The sequence below is a fragment of the Oncorhynchus masou genome, chromosome 6, assembly GCF_036934945.1.
Source record: "Oncorhynchus masou masou isolate Uvic2021 chromosome 6, UVic_Omas_1.1, whole genome shotgun sequence".
NCBI classification, from domain to species: domain Eukaryota; kingdom Metazoa; phylum Chordata; class Actinopteri; order Salmoniformes; family Salmonidae; genus Oncorhynchus; species Oncorhynchus masou.
Window position 1 is genome coordinate 32,621,941 of NC_088217.1, and position 18,977 is coordinate 32,640,917.

At 43.4% G+C, this 18,977-nt stretch overlaps 1 protein-coding gene across 2 annotated transcripts; it reads left to right on the forward strand.

Annotated features, from left to right (window-relative positions):
* The first annotated feature begins 1,334 nt into the window (after window positions 1-1,334).
* On the forward strand, window positions 1,335-9,311 carry LOC135541908 (protein transport protein Sec61 subunit alpha-like). 2 transcript variants are annotated; one of them, XM_064968402.1, is made up of 13 exons: window positions 1,335-1,480; window positions 1,628-1,732; window positions 2,570-2,637; window positions 2,753-2,818; window positions 2,915-2,993; window positions 3,253-3,384; window positions 3,495-3,604; window positions 5,406-5,559; window positions 5,837-5,997; window positions 6,186-6,383; window positions 6,931-7,122; window positions 7,286-7,362; window positions 7,536-9,311. In XM_064968402.1, exons 2-13 carry the CDS (start codon window positions 1,726-1,728, stop codon window positions 7,720-7,722), a joined length of 1,431 nt encoding a protein of 476 aa, XP_064824474.1. In that variant the 5' UTR covers window positions 1,335-1,480; window positions 1,628-1,725; the 3' UTR covers window positions 7,723-9,311. The 2 variants fall into 2 exon arrangements, with proteins under 2 accessions (XP_064824474.1, XP_064824475.1); XM_064968403.1 differs by lacking the exon at window positions 1,335-1,480 and adding an exon at window positions 1,493-1,510.
* Window positions 9,312-18,977: the final 9,666 nt, after the last annotated feature.

Consider the following 18,977-nt stretch of genomic DNA (forward strand, 5'->3'; position numbering starts at 1 on the left):
TGTCAAGCGAATGGGGACAAGTGATGTAAATTGTTATGATTTCAAGAAAAGGGCACCATTGAAAGGAGTGATTACTGGGGTAGTGGTGAATGTGAAAGTTGACCAACTGAAAGGGAAGGTTCCTGGTATTTGTGATGCTCGTCATTTGGTGCGATGCAGACAGGGTGGCGTGAATGGTGAAACAGAAAAGTCGTTGTCTGTTATTTTTAGTTTTTTTCTGAATACATTACGTTGTTACAGGTGTCAAGCTTATGGGCTTGTGGCAGCTGGGTGTAGGAGGGAGATTCCTAGGTGTGAGAAGTGTGCAGAAGGGCATGAGACAAAGGAATGTGTAGCATTGGGGAAAGAAGTTGTGTGTGTTTATTGTAGTGGTGCCCATGTGGCTGGGGGATCAGAAATGTCCGGTGTGAGAGAAGCAGGTCGAGGTTTCCAGGGTTAGAGTAGCGCAAAAGTTGTTGTGTTCTGAGATTGTGAAGAAAGTAGAGGAAGATGGGTCAAGGTGGAGGGGTCCTGAGAGGAGTGGTGTGAGTAGTAGATCTCTACCAGTACAGAGGAATAGGCCAACAAGTGATATGTTTCAGTAAGATTTGATTTTGTTGTTGCATTTATAGCAATGGTTATCAACTGTACTGTAGAGTTGGAATATAAGTTGCAGAAAATTGAGGTTGTGGTGGCAGCTGCAGAGAAGTATTTAGGTGTACGAGACTTGACATTAGAAGAGTTACAGAGTGTGTTGAGTGATGGTGTCAGATCCTTTCAGGCTGTAGGACTTGATAGATTTAAATAGTGGAGTATGGTGGTGGGTGTTTAATGAGTGTAAGGTTAGATGTTAGGGTATTTGTTGATTTATTTTGTATTTTTTTTTAATTATTATTTTTTAAGCAACGTATAAGGGAGTTATACTCCAGTCGAGTACGTTGCGGTAATGAAACATTTATTGGATGCCGTTAACCATTGAAAAAGCGTTAGTTCCTGACTACTGAACTGGGTGTGACACCAATGCAATAGTAGCTGGGTCTGGTATTATTTAGTTCATTGAACCAGGGAAAAAAACGATTGTGTGTCTCGCTTCCTCTTCCGTCTCTGTTGGAGCGCTTGTGTCAAATATTTTTTATAACTAAACCAAGATAGACCACTGCTTGTCGTTTCCAATAGGAACAAATGAGTCATAGTGGGCAGAACAAGCAAGGATGGGGGCAGAGCCAAGCATGCATTAGCGATATCCATTTGCGCGTTCTAGTATATAGTCGCATATTTCCCGTAAGGGACCGCCTACTCTGTGAAGTGCGCGTGTGCAATAACTCAATTAGCCTTTGCACTCCTAAACAGCGCGATTTCTACGTTTGCAAGGGGTAGGGTCTAGAAAACTTAGCCCACCCTGTTCATACCCGATTTTGGGAACAGAAAACCGCATTAAGATCAAATGTTTAATCGCTGAGAAAATGTCGACCAAAATCCACCTCGTTCCCTCTTCGCGCCAGTAAGCTTCTTCTCGCTACCAGATTTGGTAGTGAGTGGAAACGCCAACCGGATGCTTCACATTTATACATCCAGTGAAATATCTGTTTCATTGTTCTATCTTTGCTTGTGTAGTGTTGACGTGTCTCTAACGCGCTTTCTTTCTCAGCTGTAGAGCATTTCGCCGGTAGTCAGAACGAAAACTGGAGAGACCTATTGACACATAAGGACCACACACTCAAAGATCGTAACGCTTGGGAAATCATCATGGGCAGTGAGTATCCCCCAGACTAAAGTAGTTAGCTAAAGTAAAGGACGATTTCACATAATCGGGGAACTTTTGATGAATCCGATGCAGGCTATGTCATTTTTCAATGATTGGATCTAAGGCCATTTTCATTGGAGCTAGAGCTAACTGTTAGCTAGCTGGACAAGTGGTCTTTGTTTCACGCATATTTTTAACTCCTGTCTTCAACCGCAATGCCTGCAAGAAAATGGCTAGTTTTGTCAGTTGTCAAGAAACGGAAGTTTAAAAGAGCTAGCTAGTTAGCCAGCTAACGCGTTAGCTATCAGTGTCACTTGCTAACTAACGCCAGCTAGCTTGCTAACGTTAGCTGTACAGATGTTAACTACTTTTTATTATGTCCAGTCAGCTAACGTTACATTGATATCATATCAACCAGTGTTACATGGTAATTGATATAACGGAGTATGATAACTGCTGCATGCTAGTTAACATGTAACGTTGTCTAGATAGTACAGCTAACGTTAGCTATATTGGATGCAGACCGACACATCCAGATTAGTGATGACGACGCTTAGCGAACAGCCGGTGTTTGGCAAAGGTTTAAATATCTCGTATCATAAGCAGTACATGTTTACTGAAACACATTGGCTGATATGCTAAATGTTTTACATTGGATTAACAATTGTGTGTAGAAAGATCTGTTTTCATAGTGAATTCGCTTAGTTTATAGCCAAAGATCTAACCCGCTATGCATGTACCGCTATGCCACGTCCCCCAATACATTGTTAGGTCATTCACTGGCCTTGATTTATGTTTATTATGGCGAGTCTATTGAATAACATCCCTCCTTTTGTCTGTTTTCAGTCAAATTCCTGGAGGTAATAAAGCCGTTCTGTGCAGTATTACCTGAAATCCAGAAACCTGAAAGAAAGGTACAATATTTTACTTTATGAAGACAAGTGTGTTTTACTTTCAACTGTATAAACCTCTGTTGTTCCTGCTGTCATTGTTGCTTCCATGTCTCACTGTAATTGCATTGTTCAACAGATCCAGTTCAGAGAGAAGGTACTATGGACAGCCATCACTCTCTTCATTTTCCTTGTCTGCTGCCAGGTAAATATCTGATGTATTGTTTACACACTTTTTTCCTAGCATTTTAATTGAGTAAAATAAAAAGTCACTCCTGAACGTCTGTCACCTATCCTCCAGATTCCCCTTTTTGGCATCATGTCCTCAGACTCTGCAGATCCCTTCTACTGGATGAGAGTCATTCTGGCCTCCAACAGAGGTGTGTTGTCACTTTTGCAATGTAGAGACAACAAGTGAATAAATTAATGTCTCTGTGAATTGATACATCAAGGGACATGGCAATGAATGAGTTAATTAGTAACTGTGAATTGATAAGTGAATGATGAATTGATCACTAGGAGTGATCATTGTATCTCTGACTTGAGTGGGTAGTTGGTATTATTTCTGATTGAATGGCTGAACAACTCTATGGCTCTGCTCTCCTGTTAACCTACCCTGGGTCTCTCCTGTCCATCCAGGTACCCTGATGGAGCTGGGAATCTCTCCCATAGTCACCTCCGGCCTAATCATGCAGCTCCTGGCCGGAGCTAAGATCATTGAGGTGGGAGACACCCCCAAAGACAGGGCCCTCTTCAACGGAGCACAGAAATGTAAGACCACAAGCCACACTTCTTGTTCCTAGTTTGACCTAATTCTGTCAAGTTTAAGCATTACTGTGAATGAGGCCATATCATTTCTAACCCATTGCTATCTCCTACAGTGTTTGGTATGATCATCACCATTGGTCAGGCCATCGTGTATGTGATGACTGGAATGTATGGAGACCCCTCCGATATGGGCGCTGGGATCTGTCTGCTCATCATCATCCAGGTGAGCCCTCCTCTCCACCCCTCTGTCATATTCTTATCCCCCTCAGATTCAGGCCTTGGTCCAATACTCCTTTCTTGCTACCTTTTCAGAGGTTATCACTATGAATCTGTAAGTGATTGGATAGTTTAAAGCGAGGTTCACATCCACAAAAGGTACAGTGGTGAAAAAAAGTATTTAGTCAGACACCAATTGTGCAAGTTCCCCACTTAAAAAGATGAGGTCTGTAATTTTCATCATAGGTACACTTCAACTATGACAGACAAAATGAGAGAAAAAAATCCAGAAAATCACATTGTAGGATTTTTTAAAATGAATTTATTTGCAAATTATGGTGGAAAATAAGTATTTGGTCACTTACAAACAAGCAAGATTTCTGGCTCTCACAGACCTGTAACTTCTTCTTTAAGAGGTTACTCTGTCTTCCACTCGTTACCTGTGTTAATGGCACCTGTTTGAGCTTGTTATCAGTATAAAAGACACCTGCCCACAACCTCACAGTCAAACTCCAAACTCCACTATGGCCAAGACCAAAGATCTGTCAAAGGACACCAGAAGCAAAATTGTAGACCTGCACCAGGCTGGGAAGACTGAATCTGCAATAGGTAAGCAGCTTGGTTTGTAGAAATCAACTGTAGGAGCAATTATTAGGAAATGGAAGACATACAAGACCACTGATAATCTCCCTCCATCTCACCCCGTGGGGTCAAAATGATCACAAGAACGGTGAGCAAAAATCCCAGAAACACACCGGGGAACCTAGTGAATGACCTGCAGAGAGCTGGGACCAAAGTAACAAAGCCTACCATCAGTAACACACTACGCCGCCAGGGACTCAAATCCTGCAGTGCCAGACGTGTCCCCCTGCTTAAGCCAGTACATCTCCAGGCCCGTCTGAAGTTTTCTAGAGATCATTTGGATGATCCAGAAGAAGATTGTGAGAATGTCAGATGAAACCAAAATATAACTTTTTGGTAAAAACTCAACTCGTTGTGTTTGGAGGACAAAGAATGCTGAGTTGCATACAAAGAACACCATACCTACTGTGAAGCATGGGGGTGGAAACATCATGCTTTGGGGCTGTTTTTCTGCAAAGGGACCAGGACGACTGATCTGTGTAAAGGAAAGAATGAATGGGGCCATGTATCGTGAGATTTTGAGTGAAAACCTCCCATCAGCAAGGGCATTGAAGATGAAATGTGGCTGGGTCTTTCAGCATGACAATGATCCCAAACACACCGCCCGGGCAACGAAGGAGTGGCTTCGTAAGAAGCATTTCAAGGTCCTGGAGTGGCCTAGCCAGTCTCCAGATCTCAACCCCATAGAAAATCTTTGGAGGGAGTTGAAAGGCCGTGTTGCCCAGCAACAGCCCCAAAACATCACTGCTCTAGAGGAGAGCTGCATGGAGGAATGGGCCAAAATACCAGCAACAGTGTGAAAACCTTGTGAAGACTTACAGAAAACGTTTGACCTCTGTCATTGCCAACAAAGGGTATATAACAAAGTATTGAGAAACTTTTGTTATTGACCAAATACTTATTTTCCACCATAATTTTCAAATAAATTCATAAAAAATCCTACAATGTGATTTTCTGGATTTTTTTTTTCTCCCTCATTTTGCCTGTCATAGTTGAAGTGTACCCATGATGAAAATTACAGGCCTCGTCTTTTTAAGTGGGAGAACTTGCACAATTGGTGGCTGACTAAATGCTTTTTTGCCCCACTGTCTATTTAAAGGAAGTCAAACAGGGCTCCAGTGTGAGTGGTTTGTCTCGGTCTCTAACCCACCTGTCTCCCCTTCTAGCTGTTTGTGGCAGGTCTAATTGTGCTGCTGCTGGATGAGCTGCTGCAGAAGGGATATGGTCTGGGCTCTGGTATCTCCCTGTTCATTGCCACCAACATCTGTGAGACAATTGTCTGGAAGGCCTTCAGCCCCACCACTGTCAACACTGGCAGAGGTAAGACACCAGACCAGACAGCTGTGGGAGAAGGACAGCAGGTCTCACGGGCTAAACTGAGACATTGAAACTGATGTGCCCTGTTTTGGTGTACATTTAGGACAGACTTACTAATTTCCACTATCAGAGATAATACCTGGTTATATGCAAGTGGTAATTTTACAAGACCAACTATGGCTCCTATAGATTGACTTGGCCTTGAGAAGAACCCCAGGGGTCAAGGGTAGTTTAGGTGGTCTCTAGATGTGAGGCTGATGTTTTAGTCTCTTGTGTTTAGGTACAGAGTTTGAGGGAGCCATCATTGCCCTCTTCCACCTGCTGGCCACGCGAACAGACAAAGTGCGCGCCCTGAGAGAGGCCTTCTACCGCCAGAACCTGCCAAATCTTTTGAACCTCCTCGCCACCGTTTTCGTCTTTGGTGTAGTCATATACTTCCAGGTCAGTAACTGTCTTTCTTCCTTTAAACCTGTTAAAGAACACATTTGTTATTGTCAGAAAACAACACAATGCATAAAACATTTTTTTTTAACCTTTTTTATTAATGACCATTTAGACACTATATATTTATGATGTGGGTATGTTCTACCCTCTCTTACAATGTCTCTCTTCCACCCGTCTCTCTACAGGGCTTCAGGGTGGACCTGCCCATCAAGTCTGCCCGTTACCGTGGCCAGTACAACACTTATCCCATCAAGCTCTTCTACACCTCCAACATTCCCATCATCCTCCAGTCTGCCCTTGTGTCCAACCTGTACGTCATCTCTCAGATGCTCTCCACTCGCTTCAGTGGCAACTTCCTGGTTAACCTGCTGGGCACCTGGTCTGTAAGTACACACCAAGTACACACCATTTTAAACCATTTCTCTGAACTACCATGTCCGAACTCTAAACTCAAGGTTTGTCACATTACCAGCCCCACAGCACCCTGAACTTAAGTCACTGTTACTAGCTGGCTACCATCCGGCATTCATCCCTGCACTTTAGAGACTGCTGCCCTATGTACATAGTCATTGAACGCTTGTCACTTTAATAATGTTTAAATACTGTTTTACACACTTCATGTGTGTACATTGTATTTTATAGTCAAGACTCATCGTATATAACTACTGTTGTACACACATTTCTCTATACTGTCCATAATGTCTATACATACAGTATACATTTATATTCCTGACTCTGACATTGCTCATTCTAATATTCCTGAATTCCTTTTTATTTTGGGGATTTGCGTGTATTGTTAGGTATTACTGCACTGTTGGAGCTAGGAACATACACCTGTGATAATGTGTACACTACCAATCAAATCTGATTCGATGTGAACATATCGCGCAACACAGAATGTATAAGTTGACCAGACTTGTGTGTTTGTAGGACACATCGTCAGGTGGTCCAGCTCGTGCCTACCCAGTGGGTGGGCTCTGTTACTACTTCTCTCCCCCGGAGTCGTTTGGCTCGGTCCTAGACGACCCCATCCACGCTGCCATCTACATCTGCTTCATGCTAGGATCCTGTGCCTTTTTCTCCAAGACCTGGATTGAGGTGTCTGGCTCTTCTGCCAAAGATGTAAGTCCTTCTACCATATGTCCTGTACATTTGTTGGACTATGTAATCATAAATTTATAATTTTGATGTAGGAATCTCCTAAAATGTCTACGGCATTTCAGGATGGCATGTTTCAGAGGACCTGTACATGTAATGTAATCCATGAGTATGTTTGCTCTCCCAGGTGGCTAAGCAGCTAAAGGAGCAGCAGATGGTGATGAGGGGACACAGAGAGACCTCTATGGTTCATGAACTCAACAGGTAAACTATCTTAGTCAAAACTCGAACCTTTTAGCCATAACAATCCATTTCTTAATTTAACAGGGTTTAAGATGACACTTTTCCAAACATGCTTTCTTCAGGTAATGATTGGTGCACTACTACTTGAGTTTGCCTTCTGTATCAAGCTGAAATCTTGCCTCTGTGCTTTCCAGGTACATCCCCACAGCGGCGGCCTTTGGTGGTCTCTGTATCGGCGGACTATCTGTCATGGCGGACTTCCTGGGTGCTATTGGCTCTGGCACGGGTATCCTGCTGGCCGTCACCATCATTTACCAGTACTTTGAGATATTCGTCAAGGAGCAGAGTGAAGTGGGCAGCATGGGAGCCCTGCTCTTCTAGTCCGACACCTGGCTGCAACACCTGTGACGAAGCAACCGTCTTAATGGACATGCCCCAGATCAGACCAAGTCCTACAAAACTCTTATTATTCACATTATTTTATGTCCATTTACATTTTTTTTATCTGCACAATGAATCTGTTCTCTCTTGTGTCATTTTCCGGATGCTTTCTGGCATCTCCCCTGACATGGCCTACAGGAGGTTCAGTCCAAACAGAATTGTGTGTGTGTGTGTGTGTGTGTGTAGTGAAGTGAAGTGGTGGGACTGACTACATCCTGACATTCACAACACTCTGATCAACCGCTCTGTAACAGTTTGCCTAAGACTTGTTAGCCTCCTCAGGGTCATCTGAAGTGTTTCATATCTATTAAAATGGTCTGATCCACAAGCGTTTATGAGGGGCGGGGGTGTTGTCCCTTTTCAGACTGCGACAACGGCTCTGTAGTATACAAGCATGTATACTGCACTGGGATGAGGGAGGTCCCTCTTACTGGGCTGACGTCATACAACCAACACAGTATACATAGGAACGCTTTGGTTTTCTGCTTAAATTCCATCACCTCAATTACCTGGAGGATATAGGCATGAATGTAGAGTGTACCTTCACTACTGGGCTCTTTAGTATGTTTATTTTTGAGTGGTCATCAGATTTTGACCTGATGGCCACTCATTTCACTGATTGAGTAGCAAGGGAAGGTTTGGTAAAGACTCTCTGAATATAACCATGTTTGTCTGCCAGACATGTGACTGTTTAAAGCCGTGCTCCAATAATACTGTAGGATCAGAAAGTTGAGCGTAGGGCTCTTAGAATGTGGTGCAGCTTTGTCAAGTGTTTACTTTTTATGAAAGTGTGCATTGGAAGAGTTATCAAGTGAACCACTCATAGGTCCTCTGTTGAAACTGGGCTGAAGGGAGGTGGTGTACGTTTAGGGAGATGTAATCGTACTTATATGCCACATTCATACCTTTTTGCCCATTTTGTTGGGTGAGGAAAGATTGTTTTTGTTTTTTTTGTCTGCTTTGAGCATGACTGTATTAAACACTTTCACACCGTGAATTTTGGTTCTGTATATATACCAAGCATTGAATTCATCTACAGTGTAAAATAACAGGGTTTTTTTTATATGTAAAAATGCTGTTCTGAACAAATGTATTCTGGGAAGAAAAAAAATAATTCTCAATAAAAACTCATTTTGGGGAAAGTTTTTGTTTTTTCTTTGAAGACTAGAGATTTTCTTCTCTGTTGAAAGTTTCAGTGTTTCTAGCCATTCTGTACCTTTCAGCTCATGTTGCTGGCCTAATGTACATTTTGTCACGAGTCCTATTTAATATGCACTTGGGGGAGATCACAGCCACATTACATCTTCTGACAAATTATTTCATGTGTAATCTAATCATATAAGTCCACAACAGATGTGAATCTGATCACTGGGAAATATACTCAGAGATAGTTATGTTGTTCTACTGTCCTTAATTTCTAATTTGTGATATAACTAATTTGACATGATTGTTTAAGTACCCATGGAGCCTTCCAACTGTTCGGATTACAGAAATATTGTTTAATTATTAAACTTTTTGGTGTTACCGTACTGCAACGTCTCTCTCTGTTAAAGGGATTTAACTTACATTTCTGAAAGAGTGTAAGAGAGTTTTCCTCCAGGTATTTACGACCGTCATAAAACTGGTGGGAGGGGGGGAATCTGGTGCCTATGATCCTCACCTAAAAGGGCAAGTCATGACAATAGCCATCACTAGCCAGCTTCTAACCGGTTACTCAACCCTGCAATTTAGAGGCTGCTGCCCTGTATACATAGACATGGAATCACTAGTCACTTTAATGTTTATGTAGTTTTACTCGTTTCATTTTTTACCTTTACCTAACTAGGCAAGTCAGTTAAGAACACATTCTTATTTACAATGACGGCCTACCCCAGCCAAACACAGACGACGCAATTGTGCACCGCCCTATGGGACTCCCAAACATGGCTGGATGTGATACAGCCTGGAATAAAACCAGGGACTGTTGTGACACCTCTTGCACTGAGATGCAGTGCCTCAGACTGTTGCGCCACTCGAATGTATATACTGTATTCTGCTGTATTTTAGTCAATGGCACGCCGACATTGCCTGTCCCAATATTTATATATTTCTTAATTCCATTCTTTTACTATTAGGTGTGTGTATTGTTGTGAATTACAATACAGCAATAATATCTGCTAAATATATGTGAACAAATTAAATTAAATTTGATACTCTGTTCTCCATATTGGGATGCAGCTACCCCCTTCTCAAACAGTGTGACTGTTCACTACGAATTACATCAGGAATAAGAGGGGCAGATAAAAGGGGTCCTTCGTTCTGCCGTCAAATATTTTTTTAACTAAGCCAAGATAGACCACAGCCTGTCGTTTCCAATGGAAGCAAATTAATCATAGTGGAGCAAGCAAGGAGGTGGGCAGACAAGAGCCGACAGAGCCAAGCACGAGCTAAAAATATGATTTTTGCGCATTCTAGCATATATTTGCATATTTCCGTTAGGGAACGCCTACTTAATGAAGTGCGCATGTGCACTAATTTAATTCGCCCTCGCACTCCTAAATAACTCAGTTTAAAAAAAACTTTGGCAAAGGGTAAAGTCTACTAAACTTAGTCCACTCTGTTAGTAACATATTATAGTTTTGGAAACAGAAATGTATTGAGATCAAAAGTTTAATTGATAAGAAAAGGAGCAGAATGTCGACCAAAATCCATCTTCTTCCACTGCCGGCAACTGGGCTTCCTCTCATCACCATATTTGGTATTGAGTGGAAACACCAAACCAGATGCTTCATATTTTGGCTTATACTGCTTCTCCAATAGAAATCCCATCACCCTTGTAGGTGATGTCATGGTGACATTGGCTAGCTGAGCTCATGCGTAGAAACACGCCGACACGAGAGGATGTTAGTAACGTCATCTTGCGCCGAACTGTGCATGTCATCAAATCATTTGATGTAAAGTTGTTTTTTACAGAAATTAAAACGTGCCAGTTTGTCACTCTCACGAGGTTGGAGTAATAACATGTTCAACTACATAAGACAATGGCTCGAATCTAGGTTGTGCCTTTAGATTTCGAGAAAATGAACTACTAAGGAATATTTTTTCACTTCTGTCATTGTCTTCTCAAACCCTGCCTCGTCTGCTTGGGTTCCCGGAAGTTTCGCGATTTCGCACCTCTGGGTTGAGAAACTCTGTGCTGATGTCATCAGATGTACCAATACAAAAACGGTGTACTGTAACTATTTTCTGAACCTTAACCGAAGTCTCCTAACCTGCTGTAAAAATTATCCTAACCTGCTACGAAAAAAAGTTACTTCAGGTCGTAGCTGTACTCCCTCTAGTCAGAAAAATATGAAGGCGCTATAAAGCAGTAGAGGCTGCTGAGGGGAGGACGGTTCATAATAATGGCTGGAAAGGAGCAAATGGAATGGCAATTCACCATGTGTTTAATGTATTCCACTGATTCCGCTCTAGTCATTACCACGAGCCTGTTTGCCCCAATTAAGTTGCCCACAAATCTTGTGTGTTAGCCACCTAGTTGTGAAACTAAACTCCAGGAAACTCAGAACCACATTGACACCTTGAACAGCACAACTAGATACCACATCGAAGAAATGTCCTGGTCAAGGAGGAAGGTAGCCTAACGAGAGAGTTCAAACCCCCGAGCTGACAAGGTACAAATCTGTCGTTCTGCCCCTGAACAGGCAGTTAACCCACTGTTCCCAGGCTGTCATTGAAAATAAGAATTTGTTCTTAACTGACTTGCCTGGTTAAATAAAGGTAAAAAAATAAAAATAAAGGTAGCCTAACGTTTACTTTACATATAGCCCAAAGCGCAGCAGATGACGATGTTGAGTTCATTTTACAGTCCAAATGACTTGTATGCAGCCGGCAAAACAGTCATATACCCTCTGGACCGGTTGGAAGCCTAAAACATTCTCCACTCAGGCTGCAAAGGCTTCGATTTCCTCAACTTTATTTAATGGCAAAAATATGCATACTTTCTTTATGAAACACCATTTACACCACCATGCTTGAATATTGTTTTTGACCAAGGACGCATCCACCAAATCCACCTTGTCACGACTTCCGCCGAAGTTGGTCCCTCTCCTTGTTTCTTTTCCCATTTGTTATGTCTTGATTGTACACACCTGGTTCCCATTACGTTATTATTCTTTCCCTATTTAACCCTCTGGTTCCCAATTTGTCTCTCGCCTTCAGTAAAAAGAAGGCGACTCAACTACCACCCCATCAACGGGGGGGATTGTGCGATAAATATCCTGGTAGACGCAGCACTTCCCAGGAGTCACGTGTATCCTCTGTCACAGGAGGAGACGGCGGCTATGGAAACATATGTCACCGAATCTCTGGGACAGGGATACATTCGGCCTTTCACTTCACCTACTTCCTCGAGTTTCTTTTTTTGTGAAGAAGGACAGAGGTTTACGCCCGTGCATTGACTATAGAGGTTTAAATCAGATTACGGTGAAGTATAGTTACCCTCTGCCTCTCATAGCCAGTGTGACTGAGTCATTGCATGGGGTGCGCTTCTTCACCAAATTGGATCTCAGGAGTGCTTACAACCTGGTGCGTATCGGGGAGGGGGATGAGTGGAAGATGGCATTTAGTACCACCTCTGGGCACTATGAGTACCTCGTCATGCCGTGTAGTGGGGTATATAGAGGACATTCTAATATACTCCGCTACACGCGCCGAGCATGTGTCTCTGGTGCGCAAGGTGCTTGGTCGACTGTTGGAGCTTGACCTGTACGTTAAGGCTGAGAAATGTCTGTACCTCCAACAGTCCATCTCCTTCCTAGGGTACTGCCTGTCCGCATTTCAGCCGTGTGTAATTGACCGACTCCAACCACGGTAAAGGAGGTGCGTTTTTGCAACTACTACCGGAGCGGCTCCCATTACCTCTTTGCTGAAGGGGGGACCGGTGCAACTGCAGTGGTCAGCTGGGGCGGACAGTGCTTTTGGTCACCTGAAGGCTCGGTTTACCTCTGCTCCTGTGTTGGCTCATCCTGATCCCTCCTGGACGTGTCCGAGGCTGGGATAGGAGCTCAGCTGTCTCAGCGTTTGGGTATCCCACCAAAACTCCGCCCCTGTGTGTTCTTTTCGAAGAAGCTCAGCCTGGCGGAGCGAAACTATGATGTGGGGGACCGGGAGTTGTTGGCTGTTGTCGGGGCTTTGAAAGCGTGGAGGCATTGGCTTGAGGTGGCTAAACACCCTTTTCTCATTTGGACTGACCACCGCAATCTGGTGTACATCTGGGTGGCGAGGAGAATAAATCCTCGCCAGGAAAGGTGGGCCATGTTTTTCACCCATTTTGTGTTCACTCTATCCTACAGACCAGGTTTCCAGAACGCTAAGGCCAGGTTACCAGACACACTGTCTCGGATGTATGACTCAGCGGAGTGGTCCATGGAACCCACTCCCATACTTCCGGCATCTTGCCTGGTGGCACCTGTGGTATGGGAGGTTGACGCGGACATTGAGCGGGCATTACGTGCGGAGCCCACTCCCACCCAGTGTCCAGTTGGACGTAAGTACGTTCCGTCTGATGTTCGTGATCGATTGATCTGTTGGGCTCATACGTCACCTTCCTCTGGTCATCCTGGCATCGATCGGACAGTGTGCTGTCTTAGTGGGGAGTACTGGTGGCCAACTTTAGCTAAGGACGTGAGGGTGTATGTTTCCTCCTGCTCGGTGTACGCCCAGTGCAAGGCACCTAGACACCTACCCAGAGGGAAATTACAACCCCTACTCGTCGTGGGCACACCTATAGGTGGATTTTGTGACGGACCTTCCTCCGTCACAAGGAAACACCACGATTCTGGTTGTTGTGGATCGGTTTTCTAAGTCCTCCTGTCTCATTCCTTTGCCCGGTCTCCCTACAGTCTGTGGAGGCCCTGTTTACACACGTCTTCCGGCACTATGGGTGCCTGAGGATATAGTGTCTGATCGGGGTTTCCAGTTCACATCAAGGGTCCGGAGGGCGTTCATGGAACATCTGGGGGTCTCGGTCAGCCTGACCTCAGGGTTTCACCCCGAAAGTAATGGGCAAGTGGGGAGAGTTAACCAGGATGTGGGTAGGTTTCTGCGGTCTTATTGCCAGGACCGGCCGGGGGAGTGGTCGGTTTTCATCCCCTGGGCAGAGATGGCTCAAAACTCTCTCCGCCACTCCTACACTAACCTGTCTCAATTTCAGTGTGTACTAGGTTATCAACCGGTTCTGGCACCGTGGCATCAGTCAGATCGAGGCACCTGCAGTGGATAAATGGTTTCGGCGCTCGGAGGAAACCTGGGACGCTGCCCATGTACGTCTGCAACGGGCCATCAGGCGACAGAAGGCGAGCGCCGACCGCCTCTGCAGTGAGGCCCCGGTGTATGCACCGGGAGACTGGGTCTGGCTCTCGACCTGAAACCTGCCCCTTCGCCTGCCCTGCCGGAAGCTGAGTCCGCGGTTTTTGGGGCCATTTAAAGTCCTGAGTAGACTGAACAAGGTATGTTATAGGTTACAGCTTCCCCCTAATTATTGTATTAACCCCTCATTCCATGTGTGTCTCCTCAGGCCAGTGGTGGCTGGTCGGCTCCAGCAGTCTGCGGTGCGGGAGGCTCCTCCGCCCCCTCTGGACATTGAGGGGGCCCCGGCGTATACTGTGCGAGCCATCATGGACTCAAGGCGTCGGCCGAGGGGCCTTCAGTACCTCGTGGAGTAGGGGTATGGGGTATGGTCCGGAGGAGAGATGCTGGGTGCTGGCGGAGGACATCCTGGACCCTTCCTTACTGCAGGAATTTCATCGTCTCCACCCAGATCGCCCTGCGCCTTATCCCCCGGGTCTTTGTTGGGGGGGAGGTTCTGTCACGACTTCCGCCGAAGTTGGTACCTCTCCTTGTTCGGGCGGCGTTCGGCGGTTGTCATCACCGGCTTTCTAGCTGCCACTGATCCACGTTTCTTTTTTCCATTTGTTTTGTCTTGTGTACACACCTGGTTCCCATTACGTTATTATTATTTGTTAGTTAGGTTTGTGTTAGTTGTTTGTGTTAGGGTTTGTTATCCCTGCATGAATTATTTTGGCTGATTTATTTTTCAGAGTAAAGTATGTTATTTTACTCAGTTCTGTGTCCTGCGCTTGACTCCGTCCTTACCTCTGCACAACTGACATATGACACATCTCCAATAAAATCACTCAGCCGATCTATAAATATACAATCACTGTAAAAACACCCTATATTGTGTACTTACATGAAATGGTATATATAGTTAGTGTCTGTAATGTAGAAAGTATTATTGTCCATCAATATTGAGAAACCACCTGGTATTGACAACTTAGATGGAATGCTACTGAGGATGGTGGTGGACTATATTGCCACTCCTATTTCTCATTAATTTTATTTGAGTCTGGAGAAAAATGTTTGTCCTCAGACCTGGAGGGAAGCTAAAGTCATTCCACTATCCAAGAATGGTTAAACACTCTGCTGGTTTTAACAACCAACCAATCAGCTTGCTGCCAACTCTTAGCAAACTTTGTAAAAATAAATAGTGTTTGACCAGATAAATGCTATTTCTCTAAATAAATTAACAGACTTTCAGCATGCTTATAGAGAGGGGAACTCAACATGTACTGCATCGACACATGATTATTGGTTCAAATAATGAAGGTTATGGGCGCTATATTGTTAGCTTTCAGTGCAGCCTTTATTGGTCATAAGTTTTTTCAAAAACAGGTTATGGCTTTTCAGCTCTGTCAAATTGTGGATTTAAAGCTATCTACTGTGTCTAATAGAACACAGGGTTTCTTTAATGGAAGCTTCTCTAATGATAAACATGCCGCAGGGCAGCTCTCTTGGCTCTCTACTCATTTGTATTTTTACCAATGACCTGCCACTGGCATTAAACAAAGCCTGTGTATCTATGTATGCTAATGATTCATCCCTATATGTGTCAGCAACCACAGCTAGTGAAATCACAGCAACCCTAAACAGAGTTGTAATCAGTTTTAGAATGGGTGTGGCTAGTAATAAACTAGTCCTAAACATCTAAAACTAAGAACATTGCATTTGGTACAAATCATTCCCTAAGTTCTAGACCTCAGCTGAATCTGGTAATGAATAATGTGGCTGTTGAGCGAGACTAAATTACTTGGTGTCGCCGTGGATTGTAAACTGTCACGGTCAAAACAGGGCAGCAGCTACTCTTCCTGGGGTCCAAACACACCAAAGCACCCACTTTACATATAAAACAAAAGATAAATCAGTTGAACTATGTTTGTACTGAATGAGCTAAAGATAAAACAGTACATCACATAACATCCCTACACCACCACATATCCACAACACAAAAGGTTCAATACCACCATACAACAATACCCCAATCTGTGCATATTGATTCAATGGTTGTGAAGATGGGCAGAGGTCTGTCTGTCATAAAAAGATGCTCTGCTTTTTTTGACACCACACTCCACAAATCAAGTCATGCAGGTTCTAGTTTTATCTTATCTTGATTATTGCCCAGTCATATGGTCAGGTGCTGCAAAGAAAGACCTAGAAAAATTACAGCTGGCCCAGAACAGAGTGGTACATCTTTCTCTTCACTGTTATCAGAGGGCTAATATCAATACTATGCATGCCATTCTCTCTTGGCTAAAAGTAGAGGAGCAACTGACTGCATCACTTCTTGTTTTTCTAAGAAACATTCATGTGTTGAAAATTCCAAATTGATTGCATAGTCAATATACACACAGCACTGACACCTACACTTACCCCACCAGACATGCCACCAGGTGTCTTTTCACAGTCCCCAAATCCAGAACAAATTCAAGAAAACTTAGAGTATTATATAGAGCCATGATTGCATGGAACAGCAAACCTGGTTTTAAAAAAACAAAACAGATAAAGCAACACCTCACCGCACAATGCCTATCCCCTATTTGACTTAGGTATTTTGTGTGTATGTACTGATATGTAGGCTATGTAGGGGAGAATATAATATCTATATAATGCTATGTTTTAAATGTATGTAGTTCGGTCCTTGAGCTATTCCTGTCTCTTAATGTTCTGTATTATTTAATGTTTTGTGTGGATCCCAGGAAGAGTAGCTGCTGCGATCAAAATAGCTAATGAGGATCCTAATAAAACACCAAATACCAAATGTAACAACACAGTGTGGTCAAAGACTTATTAACTTAGTTGTTGTCATGATCTGGTTACCCAGAAGTACAAAACTAGTTAGGGTTTGGGGTATTAATTCACCAATTTGTAAGTCGCTCTGGATAAGAGCGTCTGCTAAATGACTTAAATGTAAATGTAAATGTATTACATATTTATTAACTTATTTCCAGATATCTTCTAAACTATCCACAATGTACCATTTCTCAACATCATATGTAGTATCTACTCAGTGCTATCTCAGTTGCTAGCTCAAGCTGACTAATGTTAGCCACACCTCATGCACTTCACAGACATTGTGCTGTGTTATCTAGTGGGAACCCGTTAGCACGGTAGGCTCTGGTGCCTTCTTGACATGGGCTCAAAATGAAAGAGAAATTCATACCTGCTTCTGTAATTGTGTTGTACCTTGTCTGTTCTCCTTTTAGTTTTGTAAATTGATCAGCATGTTCTCTGTGAAGTAGGCTTTGGGAGTTTTGTAACTTTTTCCACCTTAGCTTAGTGCTAGAGCACTAGCTGACTGACATCTGGAATCTATATATATATATTTTTTTCAGGATTTTCCTGACTCTAACGCGCCGTTGAAGCACCACCTCCCCCTCGCTTTGGTTGCTAACTCAGCCTGCACTCTTTTAAAAGTTTTAACATCAGATGGGCCCCAGCCATCAATCTGTAAGTATCTGCTCTCTTTGTTTATGTTTTAGTTGTGTATCATTAATTGGGTTCTAGCTGGTCTCCAGTAGATGGGCTCTAGCTTGACAACCATAACCATGGTGGTTGACTAGGCTGGTTAAGCTAATAGCTAGGTGGCTAAATAGCCAACGTTAGCTTGCTGGCTAGCTTGCTGGCTAAGATAACTGCATAAAGCTAACATTCTTCGATAACTGGTTAGATGGCATTATGTTTTTCCAAAACGTTGGTTTATTTTAATGTAGCTGCAAACTAAGTGTTGATAGTAACTGGCTGATTCATTCAGTGATAACGTAACGTTAACAGTCTGGTAGGGCTAACATTAGCAAGCTAGTAGGGCTAACGTTAGGAGGCTAGTTGGCTGGCAATCTTGCAAGTTGACTTGAATGTTTTCGTGAGAAAACAGATTTTCGGGATGTCTCATGGTCTGACAAACACTGCTGTAGCTTGGCCACCATCCACTGCAGATGCGGAAGGCTGACATATGCTGATGCGTTGGATTGAGACACAGACCATGTAAAAAACATGATATCTCTAGCTTGATTTGATTTGATTTGATTTAAACAGACAGAATTTGATGGGGATTTCTTTATTATGTTACTTAGAATGACTAACAGGTGGACTTTTAAGCATTACAACACAATCTATATTTGAACTCCATACAACTGGCCTTGAGTTCTGGATCAGCAATGTGTGGCTGTGAAATGACTACTTCTACTGAAAGGAACCCTGTCAGTTTTGAGCATGTGCAGGCTAAATGATGAAGACAGGTGACCATGACATTTCTTGGGGGGTGAAATGAAGGAGAAAACGTTTTTAAGTTGATTGCATCCCGGACATAATTGTTTCCTACCCTTATTAATTAACCTATTTTTTGTGGTTAATACTTAGTTATTATTATAGGTGGTATTTTCCTTATTAAAATGTGTTTGCGTGTGGGTAACATGGGCCTGGCCAAAGGTTCTGTTTTTCTTTTGTGTAACTGAGTTACATGTTTTAGCTGAGAGGTCAGAGGTCAGTGCCCGTTTGCGTCCTAAATGGAATCCTATTCCTTAAGTAGTGTCCTACTTTTGAATAAAGCCCATAAGGCTGGCTCCAGTCAAATGTCATGCACTACTTAGGGAATAGGGTGCCTTTTGGGATACATCCCCAATGTTTGTCGACTGAAGCGTGTGCCACATCATGTTCACTAGAAAATAAATTATTACCACACACCCTTCTCTGGCTCTGCCCTGCTATTGGTGGGGTGAGGAGGGGAAAGCGGCCAGATAGCCAATGGGAGTGGCGAGAGGAGGGTGACCCTTATCTCAACCTTATACAGGTAGCTGTCCCACAGACTACAGACCCTTTAC

Coding starts and splice junctions, on each gene's coding strand:
- LOC135541908 (XM_064968402.1), top strand. Junction 2,638..2,752: donor TCCAGAAACCTGAAAGAAAG/GTACAATATTTT, acceptor ATTGTTCAACAG/ATCCAGTTCAGAGAGAAGGT. Junction 2,994..3,252: donor CATTCTGGCCTCCAACAGAG/GTGTGTTGTCAC, acceptor CTGTCCATCCAG/GTACCCTGATGGAGCTGGGA.